Raw genomic sequence first — 21,129 nt, 5'->3', positions numbered from 1 at the left:
ATCAACTGTATTGAATGAACTATCACTGCAGCTCCTCTGAAATTAAGGTGCAACTTGTCCGTCGGCACTTTGGCAGACACATCGAGCAAATAATTGCACATAATTGTATGTAGCACCCAAAGAGCCGACCAAGCTTTCTAGAAGTGGTGTGAGCAATTATCAATGTTGCATCGCTTTGCTTCAACTACATCCTTCCTGTGTCATCAAAGTGGTAGTGGTATCTGTATTTACAACATCCCTAAGCATTAGCATGTGGGCTATAAGAGACACCACAGTAGACGGCTCCAAGCTCATAACAGCTGTCTGGTGTTCGCAACATGCATTTATATTGCACGGCACATAGGAATTTTTGTCTCCACTGAAAAGTGGCTGCTGTGGCCAGGATTGAATCGCGCTACTTTGGGATCAGCAGCCAAATGTCAAAGTTCCTAAGCTGTCCTGGCAGGTCTGTGTTTTCAAAGGGTCAGAGGCACAGACAGGCCAGCCAACATTGTGACTTCCAAAGGATACCTAATAAACCTATTGCTATAAGGACTTTATGCAAGTGACTGGGTACGAATCACATTTCCTCTCAGCACATGTTCAAATAAACTGCACACACTCGCAGAGATTTAGAAAAAAGCTACAAACATGAGTGCACTAAGCACTATCTAAGAACAAATGAAATTAGCTATGCTTAAAATTTTGCCAGCATGGGGGTGCAGAGCCACTAACCTTCTTTTGCTGAACTGAAGCTGTGCAAACAGGAGCTGAAGATGTCCAATAATTGACGATGGGCTGTACACAGCAGATGAACCAGTCCAGCTGACAGCTTCTGGCTCACCTTTTCCTGTAAGTGCGCAAAGGCCTACTGGGGCAAATCGAAACTTATTGTGCATTTAACAGCAACATATACAGACCATGAAAAGTATAGCGTCCCTTCTGCACTAAATGCCACTGTAAAGCATTGAAACTTCACTGCCCTGCAAAGCATTTCACTACTAACATCCTTACCAATAATAATGCAAAAGTAATCTCTAGAGCTGCATATGTTTATATTTTAGCTAAAAACACTAAGCATGCAACTTCTTGCTGGGGTTAAAAATAAAACAGGAGCACAACAGAGTTTTGTTTTTCAGGAAGATTTTCTTACCGTGGGAATGAATGAGGGCTTCAATAACTTCAGAAGAACTCGTCAGGCTAGTTCGTTCATTATAGATGCGAACAAAGAACTGCACGAACGAAACACGGAGAGCGAAGAGGCAGAGATGTTTGTGCAAATATGTGTCTAAGACGTCTGAGTCTTTGCCTCTTTGCCGTTTGTGTCACATTCGCGCAGTTCTTTCTTCGCTTCAATAACTGCTTTAATTTTACACATTACCTGCACCGACTAACACCTTTGCTTCGTTGCTAATACAGCATGTACTGTCATCTACCAGTCTTACAATGCTGCATTTTTTAAAATTCCAAGTGTCTCTCAAGAGCACACACAATACACAAAAAACACCTACCGTTTGAGGCTGAGAACTTTACACATTCTTGTGGATCCTCCACAGGATCCCACATATACAGCGAATGCCGAAATGCTGGGTTGTGGTACAACACCTGAGCAGGAAAAAAAAAATTCTGGAATCCCCTAACGGAATGCACACATTACCAGGAAAGCCCAAATGGCAATGACATGTGAATGCATGGCAGGGAAGTATGAATGCGGTACTTTATGCCCCTTTGTCTATCTTAAACTTCAGCCACTATTCTTCCATGCTGCTGCTTCCCTGCTAGGAACTACAACTCTGTCATGTTACGCACAAGAACCAACTACCCATGTAGCACACCTGTTGTTGCTATTACAGAAATAAGTTGCTTCCCAGGTAACATCATTTTAGCTTACGTACCTGCAGGAAGCTGTTCAGGTAGCAGGTTGCACCAAGGTTCTTCAGGCCAACAAATCCTCCCTACAAATATTATACAATTAGGTGCGATAATTTCAAATAACTGCGTTTCACCTTACCTCGGCTCTCCTTTCTGCATTAGGGTCATCCACATCATGCCAGGCGCTGTCTTTGATTTCTTGCAACCAGCTGCGTTCTCCGAGACCAGACAAGCAACGGGGATTTCCTGAACAGTTTCGCCTTTAAAAGACAATTGACATACGAGGTTGACAACGAAGTGCGCATACATAACGAATCACATTTTGGTTAAGAGTATAGCCACCTCATGAAGCTTCCTATGTTCACGGTTTGTTTTTTTTCTGCATGCACAAGATGCTGACGATAAATGCAGCACCCCGTGTTCTGGCCCGGCGCCCTCACTCGAACGAAAGCTAAAGCAAACCGGTGTAGCGACGCGGTTTGGCGGGAGCGCGTTCGCAGTACTCGCGCCATAATACTTGCACGGTGAGCCTGTACCACGCCATTACGTCGCATAAAAATAAAAATACAAGTCAGCACTTTTATTAAAGACGGCTGTCAGATGCTGCAGCGCGGAACGTGTGCGCACGGCAGCCGCGACTGTATTTCCCGCGTGTTTTACTGCGAGTGCGACGTCGACTGCCAGAGCGCATGCCGGCACTTGTACCGTGCCCCGAGGTGGTGATGAACGCAGCATCATACCTCCTTCACAACACACACACTCACCTGCACGTATTTGCCTCGCAAGAGCCACATCTGACTCGGTAGGCGGCCTCGATGTGTTCTTGCTTTACGTCTGCCGGGTCCACTGTCTCAGTCCACTGCCAGGCTATCTTATCCAGCTGCTGTTTCGAAGGCATGGTAATATCCGTCTTCAGCAAACCATGATGCGTTCATCGGTTGCCACACTGTGGAACACAGCTAGCAAATTGTTCCGAACACGAACGGACGCACAACACAAACATTAAGGCATCGTTTCGGGATTCCCGACACGCGTGCACGCTACAACACTGCGCGGTTATCCAGACGCGCATTTAGCTGCTTAGAGCACAGCGAGCAGCGCGTTTGACTTGGCACATCACACACGGACGCCCACGGCACACATTTTCAAGAACGAACATAATAAACCGCCGCTAATGCCAATCGCTGAGGTGAAGCGACATTCAAGGATCAGGAAGTGCAACAACCCGCCAGGCCGCAGGACAGGAAGTTACGCAACTGGAAAGCTGTCCCGCCGTTCTCGTGGGTTTTGTCGTCTGCTCTTCCAAGGCGCGTCATTTGCGAGCCCTTTCGACAGAACAGCTGCTCGAGTATCCGTTCGCTCGGAGCGCTTCCAAGGAACACTTCAAGTCGAGAAAGGCGCTAGCGTTCGCTCACGACCAACTTCCCGCAATAGGCACTTTTCTAACAAAGTATTTCGCGCGTTTGCACTGAAAAACGAACTCTCTGACTACGGAACGCAAAAGACACCCTGGCGGATTCACTGATGTCGCGTTTCCTTTATGCAGGCGCACATCACAAAAGCGCATGTATACAAACGTTCTTTTTGTTAAAGATCTGCAGGTGGTCGAAATTATTCCGGAGCCCTCCACTACGGCACGTCTTTTTTCCTTTTGTCTTTCACTCCATCCTTTATCCCTTCCCTTACGGCGCGGTTCAGGTGTGCAACGATATATATGAGACAGATACTGCGCCATTTCCTTTCCCCCAAAACCAATTTTTATATTACAAACGTTCTTGCCTTTTTTCTTTTCTCGCCCAGTCTATGCATACACGCGCGTTCCGCGCGCGTGATATATGCATGGGCAAGGGGCGTTGTTCGGGAACGCACATTTCGTGACATTCGCGGGCCCCAGGAGTAAGTTACAGCTGGCGCAAACAGCCAAGATTAAAAATGGCGGCATGCATATGCATTCATATTGCAGGCGCTCGCGTAAATGGCGCACAGCAAGCAGCTTTCGCCCGAAGAGATCGCCGACATCAAAGGCGCCTTCCTGCTGTTCGACCGTAACGGCGACGGCGTCATCTCGTGCTCCGAGCTCGAGATGGTGCTGCGCGCGCTCGGCGAACGGCCCAGCGCCGATGAGATGGCGCGCATCGTGCGTCAAGTTGACCGGGACTTCAACGGGAGCATCGACTTCCAGGAGTTCCTCGCCTTCATGGTGCGCAAGATGTCGGCACGCATCTACACTCGCGCAGACGTGCTCAAGGCGTTCCAAGTCTTCGATCGGGACTCCAATGGGTACATCACGAAGGCCGAGCTCGCCAACATCTTCACTAACGTACGCGCTTTCCGTGCCGCTTGCATATATATTGCTAGGTGGCCAATGCTACACCTGCTACAACAGCTGTTTCATTGCACGTACCTTACAGTTTCACATATATCACGTGGCAAACAAATATTGTGACGGGCGCTCCTTCTGTTCAAGCACAAAAGCAAATTCTATGAATAGAATCTAAAGGGTTCAAGTCAAGCAAAAACATGCAACAGCTGTATATGACTCGTCTTTTGTCTTCTGTGTTGTTCCCATTTTGAATTGAATGCAACTGATCCAGCTAACAAAACATTCTTGAGATGCAATAAATTTGGACCAAACTGTCATCCATGTCGCTTGACTTGCCAATGCCAACAAGCACCGCCAACCTTAGCGAACTTCAATCACATGTGCCTCTTTTATCCGCGACTACTACTTCCAATGACTGAAATTGTCCAAGCTGCCTGGAACAATTTATAATTGTTTTTAAGAATAGCTGTTCTGCCATGCTAAGGTGCAGTGCTATATTACAAAGGTACAGCTCATTATGCTTTCATCTTAGCTAGCTGTGGCATAATTTACTGGCCAAAAAAACATGGCCAACATGGTCAGCAGACTTTTCATGTAGAAATAATATAGTTTGTAAACTAATTTAAAACCTTAAGGCAGACGTGTCCCAAAGAGCACTATTATTTGTCGATATGGGGAAATTTTTTTACCATCTATTAGAGAGCAAGAACTTGTAGTTCACTGAACTAAGGTGAAGGAATTATGTAGTAGCAATGTGTGGTTGATACAGTGCTCTCAGTGCTATGATTTAATAAGTGTTTTTTCCAGATTGGGCAACACATGACGCTTGAAGAGGCTGAAAAGATCATAGCAGAGGTGGATGCCGACAAGGATGGTCGCATTAACTATTCAGAGTTTCTCAACAAGGTGGGTAGTTCCGCATTAAATTTTGACACTTCAATTCTGGCATAACACACAAGGTTATGCAGCATGCATACTCTGCAGCTTGGAATTCTAGTAACACACAGTCTGGATGGTATGGCTTTTACTCAAGCTCAACATTGCCCTTGTTCTTAAGGTCACTTTGATGCAAACATGAGGAATCCATTTCTTATCAGCCTCTTCAGTTATGCCTCTTCCAGGTTGGTTATTGAGCTTAGAGTCTGACACTCAAGCTAATGATGAAGAGAGGACAGTAGCAATGACTGTGATGAGAAGACACAAAGCTTTCTTGCCAAGCTGCATAAGGTGCCACAAGGGGACCTTTGCAGGAACTCTGTTCCTTAGCAACTGTCCTTCATTTGCATTTAACCGCACATTCTACATTACAATTTATTATTTAGGCATATTATAGGCTAAACCCTGGCCCAAGTAGAAGTCCAAGTAGGAGGATGAAAAGAACGCAGATGAAGTAGAGACTCTACAGCAGCACAGCTAATTCACCGGTGGGTGCTGCACTGTTGTCACCAATACCACAGGTTGCTATTCTCCTCATTTGCAACCTTACGGTACACAATTTATTCCACAATATCTAAAACAGCAGTATAGCTAACATCCAATAATTCGAAATCGAAGGGGGTAGGAAATTTGTTATTTACAATGACACTGGCGATAAATAGAAGTTCGCCTGTTTTGATAGAGTACCACGTTCTAATCGCAAAGAGGTCACTCTCACCAAAAATGGAGCTTTGAAAGCTAGAAAAGTTTACGGTTTATGAGGGTTTAACATCGCAAAGTGAATAAGCCTATGAGGGACGGCGTAGTGAAGGACTCCGGAAATTTCAAACACCTGGGGTGACCTAGACGAGGCCAAAGCGTCAGTTTGGATAAACTGTAAGTTTGAATTAACAAGTTCGAATTAAATTTTACTTTGCATGGAATTTACTCCTTATCAGTGCTAAAAACTCTGCCTTATTTTTCCAAAAACTTCTGTTTAGCTCCTAAGGTGCTGACAGCAACAGCAAATAAATGAACGAACGAGATTTTACTCTATTCATTCTAATCCTTTTTGAGAGCATGGACAGTTGTATTTTTTTTTTTCCTCCCTTCAGGTGATGCCAGAGGACAAAGAGCAAAGCAGCTCTACTGAGAAACAACTGGGGAAATGAAAAACAGGTTTAATGCCCCCCCACAGCTGTAGAAACATTGAGCTGGTCATCGCTTGGGCCACTTGGCAGCTGGACTACCGTCCTGGTTTCCAAACGTGTGGCTCTTGACCTGTTGCCTCCTGCGCTTCCGTCTTCCGGACTGCAAAAGAGTAAGGAAGTCCCACAACTTGCAGCACATGACTGTACAGCAGATGCTGCAGTGATACCGTACGCACCTTCACGTCGGCAGGCTTCTCAGGGTTGTAACTCCATGGCTGCTTTTTCTGTGCATTGGCTGTGTGGAAAGAAGTGAGTCACAGATTTGTCACGCTCAAGTTCAGCTCACAAATAAAGGATCAGTTACTCATGTCAACCTTTTGCCTCTAATAGATAAGCAATGCTTATCAATGCTGCTTGCATCATTCCCCAAAGTGACAAATTTGGCTTGTTCAAGCTTGCTTGTCCCCTTCAGCTGATGAACACATGAGATCGCTGAGGCGTGTTTCATAGTGCCAACTATGTTTAGCCAGCATGCGAAACATTGTGGGAAAGTGGGAAACAGCTAAATTAAATAAAAATGGTTCCTCTACAAACAAACGGATTTAGAAACAATGGATTAATTTAATACACCCATATCTTATGCAGACAAGATGAAAAAAGTTGCATGCAAAGCATACATTTTACGGCGACAGCTGTATACGGCATGATCAGTGAAATCACATCCTTGTCCACACTCTCCTCCTCACCCGTTTCCCTCATTGTGCCTGTCACACCTTTCATTTTCATAAGCCTTAGATGATCGACTTTGTGCAATCATGCATGGCACACGCTCACACACTCCAAACACTCCAAATGGTATCAGCATTTTGCACCAACCAAGCTGTTATCGAAATTAGCATTACTACAAGGATAAAAGTTCGGTGAATTTTTTTCTGTACATAGTATAACCAGCATCACTCAGTGAAAGGAATAGAGCAGCTGTGATAAAAGGTGGTACTATATGGAAACAGCAGGAATGCTATACCATGGGGCAATAAAACAAATCATGTATCTAAATGCAGAGTTTTGCAACAACAAAGCAGCCAAGCTGTCGTCACGAATATTCCGAGCAACCAATTAGGCTGATATAATGATACAGTAATGCCCATTAACCCTACAATGCCCAGCATATCACGTACGACACAGACTGCAAAAAAGAGAATAGTTTTTGTTAATACTCGCAACAATGCACCAGTTCCTCACAGTACTGCACAAACAACACACTTCTCAAAGCTAAGCCAAAGTGTCAGCCATGAGAGATGCAGACCACTTAGTGAAAGATGATGCGTAGAAAAAGCTAACCTCACAGGAAGAGCAACCGAAAATTTCAACAGCTTAACTGCAGCATAGGCAGATGGTATATTGATTTTAAATTTTGCTACCAAATTATTGCATGCACCTGAGTATGTATGCAAAGTCTTACACTTCTTAGACATTTAGATGTTATTATAACTTGCTAATTTTTATAATGCAGTCATCATATTTTGCCTAATGAATCTACAAGTTTCTAACTTTACAGAACCAGTAGCAATAAACTGCTTTTATTCGACATCTATTCGACATTTTCACAGCCCGGGCGTTATGCACGGTTAACAGTCTACCATTCTTCGGCACCTATTTATTACCTTTGGGAGTCTGGGCATTGTTGTAATCGAAAGGCTGGAAGCTGGTTCCACCTTCACTGCCATCCTCCACTATTTCACTGGATGGAGTGCTGACATGAGGTGAATTATAGGTCTGGCCATCGGGGAGTAGGCCCACATCAGGTTCAGGCTTCTTTCGCTTGCCACGCCTTGTCTTCTGCAAATGAGACAATTCACCACAATGCATTCCCTTCCCTCCACAAGAGGAGTGCCATAAAAAAAGAACTTGATTCACCTGGAGGATTTTTGATAAAGGGGTGTGATATGACAACTAAAAGCTCTTCTGCCGAATGCCATACCTCGCCTTATTGTCTGGTCCCTGATGCACTATTTTCTGAGTATGCAGCAGCAACTACAAGTATATATTCAAAGAGTTACAGTACATTGTTGTGTATAAATTGACTCCGAATATAAGATGACCATCCTAAATAGCACCCCTTGCTGGACAAAAAAAAAAAAAAGAGTTGCAAACTAAAGTCAATGCCCGCCATCCCTACAGCTCTAGCTATTCAAAAAATAAGGATGTGAGCAGACAAGACTAGAACCAGAACTGTCAGGGCTTAACTTTAAAGACTCCTCATTTGTTGAATAATATAGGAGGTGAGGTTGATTTTCAGCAACTCAAATTTAAACAATATGTCAAATTCGTACATTTGTGAAATAAGCTTATTTCTTTTCCTTTATTTCTGATTAGGTAGCAGGTTTGTGTCAGTGACAATGTACATATGTACTACATATGTCGTATGTACTTTATGTGTGGTTGCGTGTATGTGCATGTAATAGTACTAAGTAGTGCCAACATGTACCACCAGTGTCAAATGAAACGCCAACAGGTTATTTGAAATCTGAACGCAAGAAGCCAACAATACCAGCTCATGGAGAATAAATACATGCATTACTTCTATGCAGCAGACTTCCCACCATCGGAACGAAAATCAAGTGCTATAGCATTCAGTCTTTGTTACCTAAGACATCGTTTCATTGTACCTGTTGACTTTATCTTATTTGCGTTTCACTTCATGCTGACAGTGCATGCATGATTTCTGTAAATACTGCACATGCATATGGTACACAGCAACATTTCTATGTGTATTCTTTCATGTTAAGCCAGCTGAAGACAATTTAATACAGTCGCTGAGTGATTTTTTTTGGACTTGGCAGGACCCGGAAAATGGTCCAAATAATCCAACAGCCCGAAAAACCTAAAAATCTGTGAACTTAAAAAAAAATCACTTTTCTGCAAAAAAATAGCAAACTTTGCTGCTCCCCATGCTCCGCTTGTAAGCAATAATATTAAACTGTAACTGAGCTAGAATCATGCTTTTGTCGTGTCTGCACCACCTCACTTCCAGATACCAAACATTGCAACGTGGCCGCAAGTTGTGGTGCGAACAAATGCACGAGCCACATGAAGTCAGAACAGTCTGTTTCCATAAGCAATCATACTCCCCAAGACCAAGGGAAAAAAAAACCCGTAGGAATAATCTATAAACGAGAGGAAGCAAGCACCTCCAAATGCACCCCCCACCTCCCCCCCCCCCCCCCCCCCCCCCCCCCCACCCCGTCCTCATCTGCCCCACACTGCGGGCAGCAGCAGCTAAGCCATGGCGGGGCGGACACTGCAGCTGTCTTGTTTTCAACGTGATACTATAGTCAGATACAACTCAAGAACGAAGCAGCTTTTCCCTGTCAAAGGGCCCCTTCCAGTCAATGGCGTAGGCTGCATCTCGTGAGCTTACTAGGATGCAATGCAGGGAGTGACAGATCAAAGGGAGACAGTAAACTCCTTGCATTGTCACGCAAGCAGGTTAATGGGAACCGGCTGACGTCATTGGCTGAAAGGGGGCTCTTTGTCGGGCCACTTTGTTTTTTAGTTGTACCCGGCTATATAAACTAACAACACAGCAGTGTGAACATTAGGACATAAATGCAGCAAAGAAACGGAATAGAGCTGCCAGGGAGTGTACCTTTGGTGAGCGAAGAGGCTCATTCAAAGCTGTGTCCTCATATGGGACCGCAGGCAGGGCTTTTTCTTCTTCTTCTTGTTCTTCCTCCTCCTCCTCCTCCTGCTGCTTCTCCTCCTCCTCCTCCTGCTGCTGCTTCTCCTCCTTTAAAGCGGTTGCTTCATTGCTGGAGGCCTCTTCCTCAGCCTGCACCAGAAGCAATAAAGTGATGCCCAGGAATGCACCGAACAGTAGCGTACACAATTTCCTGAAAGGCTTCTTGCAAGCCCTGAGCAAAACAGAAACTCCCACCCTGGCTGTGACAAGCAGGATAATACAGAAGCTGAACAGCTTGCCTTCAAGGTTATCCGCTCCAGTTTATTTAAATGAGCTAGACCAAGAACACTGCCCCCAGATGTAACTCAATAAAGAAAAATGATAGAAGAGAGAAAATGCAGAAGAATAGTATGGAAGTGGGTCCAGTGACAAGCACAGAGATTGAAAAAAGAGACTGAGACTGCAGTAATACTCTGAAGTTTTTCTTTCGAAGGATCGCTTGCAGCAGTGACAGCTGAACGTGTACACCTGTGAAGACACGCTGGTTAGAGCATACAAACTTGAACTCGCAGTGAGAACCCCCGTGTGAACATGGTAACACGAACCAGCTTTGCAGGCTGAGGTCCCATTTGTACAATGCAGTTGCTGAACTTTCCTCTTAAAAAAAAAAGCTTTTCATAGTTTTTTAATAAGGAAGCCACCCCATGTCCACATTGGAGTCATCTCACTGCTTATTGTTCACTGTCTGGCAGTGTTTGCAGCAGTGACTAATTCTGGATGACTCAAATGATTCCTGCTAACCTCTTCCAATCTTACACTTCAGTTGACATCACAATGTTCAAAAGTCTGATTTGAATTGGCTGTTGGGGAAAGGAAATGGCCCAGTATCTGCCTCGCATATCCGCCAACAGGACACCTGAACCACGCCATAAGGGAAGGGATAAAGGAGGGACTGAGAGAAGAAAGGTGCCATAGTGGAGGGCTCTTTCGACTACCTGGGGATCTTTAATGTGCACTGACATCAGGCGCCTTTGCGTTTCACCTCCATCGAAACATAGCCACGAACTCCGGATCAGTAGCCAAGCGTCCTAACCACTGAGCCACCGCGGCGGGTCTCAAAAGCTGCAACCAAGCTGTGAAAAATGCTGTCATAAACAATTACTATAATTACGCTATGGCACATTTTGAATCATGATTTATGGTGGGCAATTACAAGCACAGTGTTCTAGGAAAAGAAAATAGAATAAAAATACTGAAGTATTTACCCATGCAACATATTTTGCCGGAAATGCAACCTTAAATGAAAAAGCAAAGACCTGAAATAAGAAAGAAAGAAAGAAACTGGGGTGACTGCAAACCAGACTTTGCAAATAACACACTGTGAAGTGTGTGTACCTCCCCACAGTTGTTGATATCCATTATGTGTGCACAGCAGAACCATGTACTTACAGCACGGAGCTCTAGGTGGTTGCCAGCTGGCGTTCTTGAATCTTCCTCACCTTCAGAGGCACCTTGTTCTGCAGCGGCCTTGTACTGCACTCACACAAAGCATTAATATGAATTAGTACTTCCTGGAAAAGTGCAGCAAAGTGCCTTGTAAGCTTTTGCCTTTATTTTTTGCCCGATGACGAAAATAGTCACTTGATGGTGACACACTCAATACTGACAAATGCAAGGTGTTTTAATTTTTGGTGCAGGAAGTTTAACCAGCAACTGCCCGGGGAACCAAATAGCTTCCAAAAAGGTGCCCAGGAGTCCTGTATGACCAGGATTTCATCCCTTCCAGTCTAACATGCATGCAATGTATGGCCGCTAAAAAAATGTTCACAATCTAATAGTGACTGGCTATACGGCAGAACAGTCTGCTATGAGCAATTATAGACTGATTAAAAGAGGTCCCCCGGCAGCACTCCACCATGGGGCTTCTTTCTGTATTATAACAGGTATGCATCTGAACATTTCATGTAGTTCAAGAAATAATAAACTTCAAAACTTCAAAATCAAATAAAAGAAACTTTAAACTTCAATAATTTCAATGAAACTAAGGTGAGTGAAGGAAAGGTGAGTGTTGAGGCAAGGCATGGATAATGGATATAGGTGATAGGGGGGAACCCGGAAAGCAATGCAAGGAATTCAAGGGTTCCACAGAGCTCAGTTTAAGAACACTCAGATGGATTATTACTCAGTTTGAGTAATAATCCATCTCTTCTGAAACAACTAACAAAGCATATTTCATGACAATCACCAAGGTACTTTAGCTACCTGGTAGCTAAAGAAACTGTTGGCCTACACCACCACTAAGAGCACATTCCAAAGCATCCCAAGCTTTCTCAAAGTAAAAGGTGGATACCAGAATGTTGTGGCAGAGGCTCACAGTGGCATATTCCGCTGCTACTGCTGCCACCTATTTACCAAAACCTAAAAGATTTCTGATGACTTGCACATGCTACTGCCCTGCTACTTAACATTGGCCAATAAAGATATCTACCTCCACGTGCTTCTGGAGACAGGTACTGACTGAAATGTTACACTGTATGCAACCACTGCAGTGAAAATGTCAGAGAGACTGAGTCATTAAACCTGAACTGACCGAGGAACCAGCACAAAATGGCAATTTTGCCAAATGGGGTTAGCACGAATGCTAACCAGAAACTGGTTTGGTGCTGGAAGACAGGTGTCGAAAATGGCTCTGAGTGATGCAGGACTGGATTGTAACCAAAAAAAAAATAACCTAGCTCAGACACTGTACCAACAATGCAGGAAACTAAGCCCAAATTCAATTATTTGCTTGCTACCTAATCCTGTGACTGTGAAACCACCCTTTATATTTTACTCTATAATTAATTATTTTTTTTGGCTACCGCTCAGAGCATGCTGCTACCAGAGATTGCAAATATTAAAAGTGGTGGTCTCTGCATAAACATTCCATGTTTTTTTATCCTGTGTAGTCATCACTGACACCAAAGGACATAGGTAGTTAAAGGCAAAGTAAACCTCAGTATGAAATGGGTCAAGGCCAAGGAATTACCTTTTGACAATGCGAAACATGCAAATTTAAGAAAAAAAAACATGCTCTTGAGGCAAGGAAATGGTGCATATGACCAGTACCCATGGTGACTCACGATAAACTTTTCCACACAATGGGGAGTAACGACTCTGTGAGAAGCAAACTCAAGGCTATGTTTTACACATTGCAAAAAACAACACTCCTCACAGCATGATGAAACAAATGGGGTTTTGAGCAATGTCTTTAGAATGATGAGAAAAACACAGCACGAAACAAAAGAAACAACGAGAACTAGTACCAAAAAAAAAGTAACAAAGCTCACAGTCGTGCATGACAAGTGGCTGGCCCAACTGTGGCCATCAATTCCATCAAACTACACTTCTCTGGCACAAATCCCAATTTATTCACTAGGTTACACCTCAGGTCTGCATTAAAGGAACATAGAGAAACAGTGAGGGGGCCAACTATCCAGCAGCACTAAAGAAACAAAAAGCTTGGAAGTTGAGTTCTCACTTTCCACAAGAAGTGACCTCATTATTGCACACATTTTGAGAGTCTACAAAAGCAAGCTGATGCATGGTAAGAAAGACCAGCGTAAAGTATGTTAAAGAGACGTCGAAGACGAATTGAAGCCGGCCTGTATCGATATATTACTGCATTCTAACAACAAAGAATGTACTTTTTCTGAGAATGGAGCTTTTATAAGCTAAAAAAAAGCAAAAAAAAAAAACGCAGGAGCCTGTGTCACCAGTAGTTTTTACAAGTAAACTGCAATGTGTCAATACAGAGTCAATTTAATTCTAGAGTAAAATATTAAGGGTGGTTTACACACTCAACAGGATTAAGTAGCATATGATTGAATTTGGGCTTACAGTTTCCTGCATTATTGGAACAGTGTCTGAGCTAGATTTTTTTTTTTTGTTACAATCCAGTCCTGCATCACTCAAGAGCCATTTTCGACACCTTTCTTCCAGCATCAAACCAGTTTCTGGTTAGCATTCGTGCTAACCCCGTTTGGCAAAATGGCTATTTGTGCTGGTTCCTTGGTCAGTTCAGGTTTGCTCACCCAGTCTCTCTCCGACATTGGCACTGCAATGGTTGCATGCAGTGTAACATTTCAGTCAGTACCTGTCTCCAGAAGCATTTGTAGTTTTTGGTGCAGATCCCGGAGGCCAGGCTGCAATGCAATTCACATCAAAGCCACGATCACCAAGTCCTTTTCAGCGTAGACATCACGAGCCTTAATCTGGCAGTGGGAAAATTTTAAATGCAATTATTCCAGCAATATATGTGCCTTTTGCCACCAGACAAGCATCAACATACCCTGAAAGAGCCGTGGAATCATTTTACTGAGCACAAAAATTAAGTGGAGTTGTCCTCGGTGTCCCTCTAAGACGGGCTGGCAGTGAATGTGACATGCACGACACAGCAGCAGTGAACGCAGTGCAACCACTTACCCGCTTGTATGGCAGGACAAGGCTATTGGCCCTTGACTGTGCGCGTGGAATCTGCAATCAAGAGTAAGGGGCTGTTCGCACAACAGCCTCACTGGCTGAATGCTAATGAAGGAGATCACAGGGCATGTGTAACAAGGCTGCACTCGGCTGAGTCACCACCTCCTTGCCCAATTTGAAGTGGCCAGACCAGACCTGTTGTGCAACTACTACTATTCAGGAATGCATAAGCCGTGCGTGCACATGGCTACAGTGTACCACGCACGTAACTCACAGAAAGAAGATGTGCAAAGGTGGATGCCTACAGGAAGCAGAGATGAGCAAGAGTTGTGAAAGTGCCATGGTAGGGCAACTTTTCAACAAGATTCGTCTTTGTGAGGGCCGTGACAGCAACGAATGCTCTTGCTGAAACTTTGGCAGAGAGTAGTAGCACTACAATAGTAAAAAAAAGCTACACTTCTGATTTCCTGGGCCATTAGGATGAAAGATAATCAGCCATCCTCTAATATGTCACACTTTCCATCAAGCAAAGCCACCTATGCAGATGCAGGGGCAATATTGATGCAAGCAAAAAAACATGCACGCATAAGCAAGTGCACAAGATCACAAAACTCCACGGCCGGCATGTGGCATACCTTGGCTGCCAGCGCTCCCAAGCTTGGCACTGCTTTGGTCACCAGGCGTGACGTGCGCTTTTCAGCAGATACACGTTCGCCGTCTTCATCTGCATGAAAAGCCATCCACTCCAGGATCAATGATGCCAACTTCAAACATTAGCAGGTTTACAACGAGGAGACTGAACAAGGGACAAGCTGTTTATGATGGATTCACAACAGCAACAGCAGTATTGTAGTTTTTCAATGTACAATATTTATGTACTTGCGTGCCTCACACGTCACCACAGATTGAAGTAAATGCTGGCAGCGAGGTGCCAGCATCACGGTTTAAACCAAGGCTAAATCCAGGCATTTTTAATTGCAGGGCAAGCTAACTTGTGAGAGAGTGGAGTGTTTGCACACACAGCTTGCATGCAGCCCAACACAGGAAGTGCACTAGATGGCTAGGACAGAGTGAGCATAGAGCACCCATTACAGCACATAACAGTATCATTGGTGGCTGGGCATTGTGCCTAGGGAACAATACTGCTCTCCATTCATTTTCCACTAGCCACCATGTAGAGGCATAACGCACATAGCTTTTCCAGCCTAACCAAGCTGCAACTTCTGGGCGCCAGAACATTGGGCTCAAACACTTGGCATCAGCAGCGGCCGCTAAATGGCACAAGTGGAAGCAAAATGCCAGCAAGTTTAGATTTTAGTGCCTGCACCGGACAAGTACTGAGCAAAAAAGAAAAAAAAATCATCTGCTGTACAGCCCAGCCATCAACCTACAAAACCGGATGCCCAAAAATGGTATGGTAGCTTTGGCAAAACACAATGGTTCTCAGTGAATGAAGAAATGACACCGTGGCAATAACAATTTGGCACAAAAGCCAGCTGTAGTGAGCATAAAGTTAAGGTCGAAGAGTGAACGCAAATCATGTGCTTTTGTGGATAATGTGTAATACAAAACACAGAATGGTTCTGGCAAATGTGAAATTGAGCCCACTCAACAGAATGCCAGCCTGCAATGCAAGAAAATGGCTTATGGGGCTAGAGAATGCTGCTGGCAGGACAGGAGGAGCAAGCGCAGCAAAGGATTGTGCCAGAACACGTGGTAAAGGTGTGTCACCAGCCAAGCCATGCTGGCTTGCTCACTTGCTTTGACTCGGAGGCCATCTAAAGCTGCTGGAATGTGCACAAAGCAAAGGGCTGAGGTTGCACGCTCACCAAGAAGAGTGGGCAGTGACAGGTGAGCATCGTCATGCCTGGGTCGATCGTGGACGCTGTGCAGCACACTGTCCAAGTCCACCTGTGCAGCCACTGGCCACGACAATTCCTCAGGCACCATGGTCTGTATTGAAAAAAAAAAAAAAAAAGGAAGAAAAGTAGCAGACCAGCATTATGAAACAATGCTACAAGTTGAAGCATTATACTTTCTGATACAACACATATATCACCATTTGAAGAGAAGGCTCTTATTCCACAATATTTTAGAAAAATAAAAAAGCAATGCCTGTTAACATCTGGTTTCACATGATGAATCTTTAGAGTAGTCTAAAAAAAACGAAGGCTTTCAACCTGCCTTCTCCAAAACTATCATATAAATGTTATGAGGTTAGTTCCAATAAGTGTCAACAATATCAAGCACTTTTGAGAATGCACAAAGCGCAAGCTGTGAAACAAGTGAAATAAATATATCAGGAACTCTGCCCCAAACAATCTTCCATGCAGTTTAACCTTCTTCACAAATACAGAAAAATTCAAACAAAATCCTAAATCAAATATGCCTCCTGACTACAGGAATTTGCTTTCAGTGATCTAGAGAGAGAATTTCATTCAGCAGTTGGCTGTCAGAACAGCTGTTATGGTAGTAGGACATATACTAGTAGGTACACTTAATGCACTATCTAACATTTCTACTAGTATAATACTCCACTGAATTCACGATGTTCCTCAGTCTGCCGGGCAGGAAGGAAAGAATGTTACAAACAGAGCTAGGAGAGTGAGAGTATCACAAAAGTTACATCACTGCAATGCGTAGCACGTATCATGTTTTGACATAACATCCCATGCGGACGTGCACCACAAGCTTCTTTCGAGCAATTCATCAAACATGGTTCCTTTCCCAAACATGGCATCTATTTTTCCAACAATTTGAGTGTCTCTTATGTGCATTCAGAGCTGACTTGAGTGCAGGAACAAGATAGAAATGACCAACTGAAGAAGTACACTATCTTCACACATGCACAAATGAGCCTTAACAACTGCATACTTTCATACCAGAATCAATCAGAACAGCTGTAAAATGGAAACAGCCTCACATCTATGTCAGGACTGAATTTGTAGCAAAGGTCTCAAATGAAAAGCTTATTATGGAACTACCCTCGAAGAGGACAGAATACTACCTACAAGACACTGGTACTCAACATGCTCAGCTTAAAGGGATGATGAAGATGATTTAAGGGATTTCATACTCAGTCTGTTCATTTGTAGAAACTGAGATTACTAATATAAGGACTGCAATTACAGCTTTTTATGCATGTGTCTTAAGACAGGTTTCCTTCAAAAGTACCTTTAATGCTGCCATTTGTATTTTCTGCGCTATAAGGCGATGTGTGCTACATGATCTGTGATGTTACCGCACCAACTGTGATAACTGTGATGAGGCCATCTACATTGCCATGCTTTGTCATTTTCGCTTAGCTAACAGCATCAGCCACTATATTCAGATACAACTTGAGAATGAAGCAGCAAATGCCTCTCAGAGGAGACACTATGTGGCGTCGAGTTATTTTCATGACCTCACAGTTAATTCCCTTGGACTTGTTAATGTGACTTTGCAAGGGGAGGCAGATGAAAGGGGGTTAGCCACGGCTTAATCAGATTAACCACAGTGTCATGAAAACTGGTCCATGCTGTTGGCTGGAGGGCCTCCTTTGAAGGGCATCTGCTGCTTCATTCCCGAGTTGTATCTGCCTCTAGTTAAGCCAACACATTCAAGTCAACACAATGACAATGACAAGAAATCCATTATAACATAATGCAAGTTTTTGTTGCTGGCCTCGTGGAAAAGCACAACCCATTGTGAAGAAGTAAAAAACACAAACGAAGAAAGAAGAAAGACTCAAACAGGAAATACATGCTTACTTAGCTAAGCAAACATTGGTTAACTTTTGACTGAAAACTACTAGTAATGTAATTTTGTAGCTTATAACTAACAAAGGGGTCTACCTGATGCTGATGATATAATCATGGAGAAATCTGCACACTAGTTTCAGGGCATGTCCAGTGGCATTAGCACCAATGGAGAGGAGAACAAGAATAAAAAGAGTAAACCCTAATAGAGCAAGAGGGATCTCCAAGTAAGTTCTCTGAGCAGCAAACCACCAGCAGTAGACAAAAAGCGATCAAGTGATTCAATTCACCACATGACACACAAAAGTTCGATGAAGGAAACACCAATTGGCATAAATAAAGATTCATTCTTGGTATTCTGCAGCGCACAAGAGTTATGAACACCTCGCATTGCCGTGAGTCGCATAAATGGACATTCAAGGCAATGCCAAATGCTGAAAATCCACTGCAGCAGAGAGAGGCTCATGGCTCAACTCAAGCAGTTGTGATGCTGGAAGTGTTGAAAATGTGTGACTGTCAAGCGAGTAGTGTTTGGAATAAACGTTCAAAAGGTCCACAAAGGGCAGACTTTGCTAAAAAAAATGGCCCATCACATCAGATGCAATGCCACAACTCCCAGGTGTCCAGTGAAATCGCAGTTCTTTAACATGTGATGGAATGAAAAACCGAAGGGAACGGCTCGGATGGGTGCCACTCGAGCCTTCAAACACTGTCAAGATGTAAATTCTGATGGAGTCTCCAGAGGCTTTCTCTTTTTTGGGGCCTTGAAAGAAAATGAGAGCCGTGGAGCCCAGCTGGAAGGTCTAATTGTGGCTCACACACCCAACCGAAGTACAACTATTATCGAAATTCACGTTAAAGCTCCTAAAATTCCAAATAAATACCACTGCACAGATAAAATGGAAAAAGAATTGGAAAGCCAGTTTAGCCATGATATGGCTTCCTGCTTGGTTTTAATCATTTTACAGCCGAAATTTATGAATCACTGTTTATACACACCATTCCCTCTAAGAACATATTTTTCTATGCAAAGCACAGACTACTGGTAATCAGTTCACACAAGGTTCAGCTTTCCATACAATGTACTCTCTCAGCTTTCTTCTTCTTCAGAGAGGTTGCACAAGAAGAAAGAAGTAGGCTGTCATGAAGGAATTGATTTCTTGCCTTGCAAGCCTAGCACGAGCCCCATAAGAAAAAAAAAATCAACATTGCTTGACTCATTTCATTAGTAGCTTATGTCATTTCTTCACTTGTGTCTACACCAAAATACATTTTATGAGAACCCTGGCAGGCTGGCATTATGACAAAAGAGGAAGAAAAGATGCCTTCCTCATAGCGGTAGAAGTCAAGCATCACTTACTGAGGCTGGAATGGAAGAAAAATGGCAGAGCTAAGCACTGTACTGCCTATTTCAGGATGTCTTTTTCATGTCGTTGAAACACTCTTAAGGGGCAACCTGGCAGAAGAGGCCTGGTTCAAACCACTGGACTGCTGACATTGAAGCAAGAACAAAGAAGTCAGTTCCTGCTTCTAGTATGTCATCGTAAATAACTGTGATGCCGAAAAGGACGAAGTGTTCCCAGCACGTGCTAGGGAGAACGCTCGTGACCTTGGCCAGGGCCGGACGCTGCCGCCGGCGCTCTGCTGCTGCTTCCTCTTCAGCAGGCCTCAATAAATGTGGCCGCGGTCGCCTTCCTGGGCGACCTCCACATTGTGGTGACCCGTCGAGCCGCGCCTTCTCCCTCAGCTGCGTTCCTGGATGGCTTACTGGCAGAACCCAGCATTCGACCCGCCGCTTCCGGCCTCAAGGCATCGACGGTGGTTCGCTCAATTCGAGGCGGCGCTGTACCTGAACGGCATCACCATCCAGCCGTCTTCTGCGATATCCTCCCGCCCGACCTGCTGCGCCGACTCGCCTGCCCTGCCTTGGGCTGCCGGCCGTACGACGAGCTGCGCGCTGCCATTCTGGTGGACTTCAGCGTCTCCTACTGCCCGCTGCCGCTCTATGACGCTGCAGACCCACTGTCGCCACCGTCAGCAGCTGGTGCAGGACCAGCCTCGCTCTCGCCCACGCTGCCTTCGCCCCAGCACTGCCCGCCTCAGCAGCCCCTGGCCACTAGCTCCCCACCACTCCAGCTATGCGTCTCCGGCCCCGCCGTCCATCGTCACGACTCACGAGGTAGGCTCACCGTCCACGTTTCCGCAAGTCCTACTCCCACACCTGCCTTCTCCGCTTCTTTGGACGCGCCCCACTGCAGCAGTGCCCATCCAGAGATTCATTTGGCCCAGTCCCCACCACCTCGCCCACCACTGCTGTTCTCGCCAAAGCCTCTTGACACTAAGGACCGCTCTGTGCCTGTCTGCGAGTCGCGTTTTTCGACACCTACGTCTGGCTCGCCACAACAGGCCCTACAGCGCTGTCGCAGCCGCCACCGGCTGATTCTCACGACCTCTCGGCAATATTGCATTAAGTGCTGGGAAGCAAAGTACTAAATGTAATTTTCACCTTCTAAGTACAATTCAATGCTTTAATCACACTGCAGTACACTTTATTTAGATATAGTGTTGATTTGCAATGGCATTCGATGGAGCGAATCAGTTACCACGCTGCACTTTGGTCCAGCACAACACAGAAGCATATTTCCTGGATAAAACCACCACTGAAACCCTGCAACTCAAATGCTTAGTGTGAATGTGGAAAATGATATACAGTCAAACCTGGATATAACGAAATTGAAAAAAGTTCGCAATTTTTCGTTATATCCAGGTTTTCGTTACATGCAGTTTTGGGTTAAGACTGGTAAGGATTATGCCAAAACGAAATAAAAATTCGACAGATATCAATTCAAGTGAACTCGCCATTCAAAGAATTTATTTAATAGAGAAAAACTGCGTAATTTTCGCTTGCTGTTTTTGCCCGATCGAAGCCACTACTCGGCGCTCCAAGGAAACTAAGGCATCCATGGCTGCTTCATCGTCCTGCGAGCCGACGAAATGGCGCAGAACGTC

General features: G+C 44.5%; 3 protein-coding genes across 4 annotated transcripts in view; 1 reads left to right on the top strand and 2 right to left on the bottom strand.

The window, feature by feature from the left end:
• The window catches only part of LOC144121299 (ubiquitin carboxyl-terminal hydrolase 48-like), a 62,394-nt gene extending 58,696 nt beyond the window's left edge, over positions 1-3,698 (bottom strand). The window contains exons 1-5 of the mRNA XM_077654440.1: positions 2,616-3,698; positions 1,991-2,111; positions 1,875-1,934; positions 1,491-1,584; positions 715-829 (exon numbers count right to left, since the gene is read on the bottom strand). Coding sequence (XP_077510566.1) covers positions 715-829; positions 1,491-1,584; positions 1,875-1,934; positions 1,991-2,111; positions 2,616-2,749 — 524 coding nt within the window. The 5' untranslated portion in view covers positions 2,750-3,698. The remainder of the gene's footprint in view (positions 1-714; positions 830-1,490; positions 1,585-1,874; positions 1,935-1,990; positions 2,112-2,615) is intronic.
• On the top strand, positions 3,682-6,341 carry LOC144121301 (neo-calmodulin-like). Of its 2 annotated transcripts, XM_077654442.1 has the most exons (5): positions 3,682-3,747; positions 3,815-4,171; positions 4,982-5,080; positions 5,497-5,598; positions 6,205-6,341. In XM_077654442.1, exons 2-4 carry the CDS (start codon positions 3,827-3,829, stop codon positions 5,566-5,568), a joined length of 516 nt encoding a protein of 171 aa, XP_077510568.1. In that variant the 5' UTR covers positions 3,682-3,747; positions 3,815-3,826; the 3' UTR covers positions 5,569-5,598; positions 6,205-6,341. The 2 variants fall into 2 exon arrangements, with proteins under 2 accessions (XP_077510568.1, XP_077510569.1); XM_077654443.1 differs by lacking the exons at positions 3,682-3,747; positions 5,497-5,598 and having other exon boundaries at positions 3,827-4,171; positions 6,205-6,340.
• Positions 6,255-21,129, bottom strand: part of Rrp6 (exosome component Rrp6) — a 34,770-nt gene continuing 19,895 nt past the window's right edge. Inside the window, exons 14-21 of the mRNA XM_077654441.1 lie at positions 16,213-16,336; positions 15,019-15,107; positions 14,387-14,437; positions 11,372-11,455; positions 9,890-10,072; positions 7,905-8,079; positions 6,477-6,535; positions 6,255-6,400 (exon numbers count right to left, since the gene is read on the bottom strand). Of these exons, the coding sequence (XP_077510567.1) occupies positions 6,308-6,400; positions 6,477-6,535; positions 7,905-8,079; positions 9,890-10,072; positions 11,372-11,455; positions 14,387-14,437; positions 15,019-15,107; positions 16,213-16,336 (858 nt within the window). The 3' untranslated portion in view covers positions 6,255-6,307. The remainder of the gene's footprint in view (positions 6,401-6,476; positions 6,536-7,904; positions 8,080-9,889; positions 10,073-11,371; positions 11,456-14,386; positions 14,438-15,018; positions 15,108-16,212; positions 16,337-21,129) is intronic.

Source organism: Amblyomma americanum, chromosome 2 (assembly GCF_052857255.1).
Source record: "Amblyomma americanum isolate KBUSLIRL-KWMA chromosome 2, ASM5285725v1, whole genome shotgun sequence".
Taxonomy (NCBI): Eukaryota; Metazoa; Arthropoda; class Arachnida; order Ixodida; family Ixodidae; genus Amblyomma; species Amblyomma americanum.
This window is presented reverse-complemented; position numbering and strand designations above follow the sequence as displayed.

Excerpts from the sequence above, each read along its gene's own strand:
- LOC144121301 (XM_077654442.1), top strand. The coding sequence starts at position 3,827 with ATGGCGCACAGCAAGCAGCTTTCGCCCGAAGAGATCGCCGACATCAAA. Across the intron at positions 4,172-4,981 it reads TCGCCAACATCTTCACTAAC|ATTGGGCAACACATGACGCT; the intron begins GTACGCGCTTTC and ends TGTTTTTTCCAG. Across the intron at positions 5,081-5,496 it reads ATTCAGAGTTTCTCAACAAG|GCATATTATAGGCTAAACCC; the intron begins GTGGGTAGTTCC and ends TTTATTATTTAG.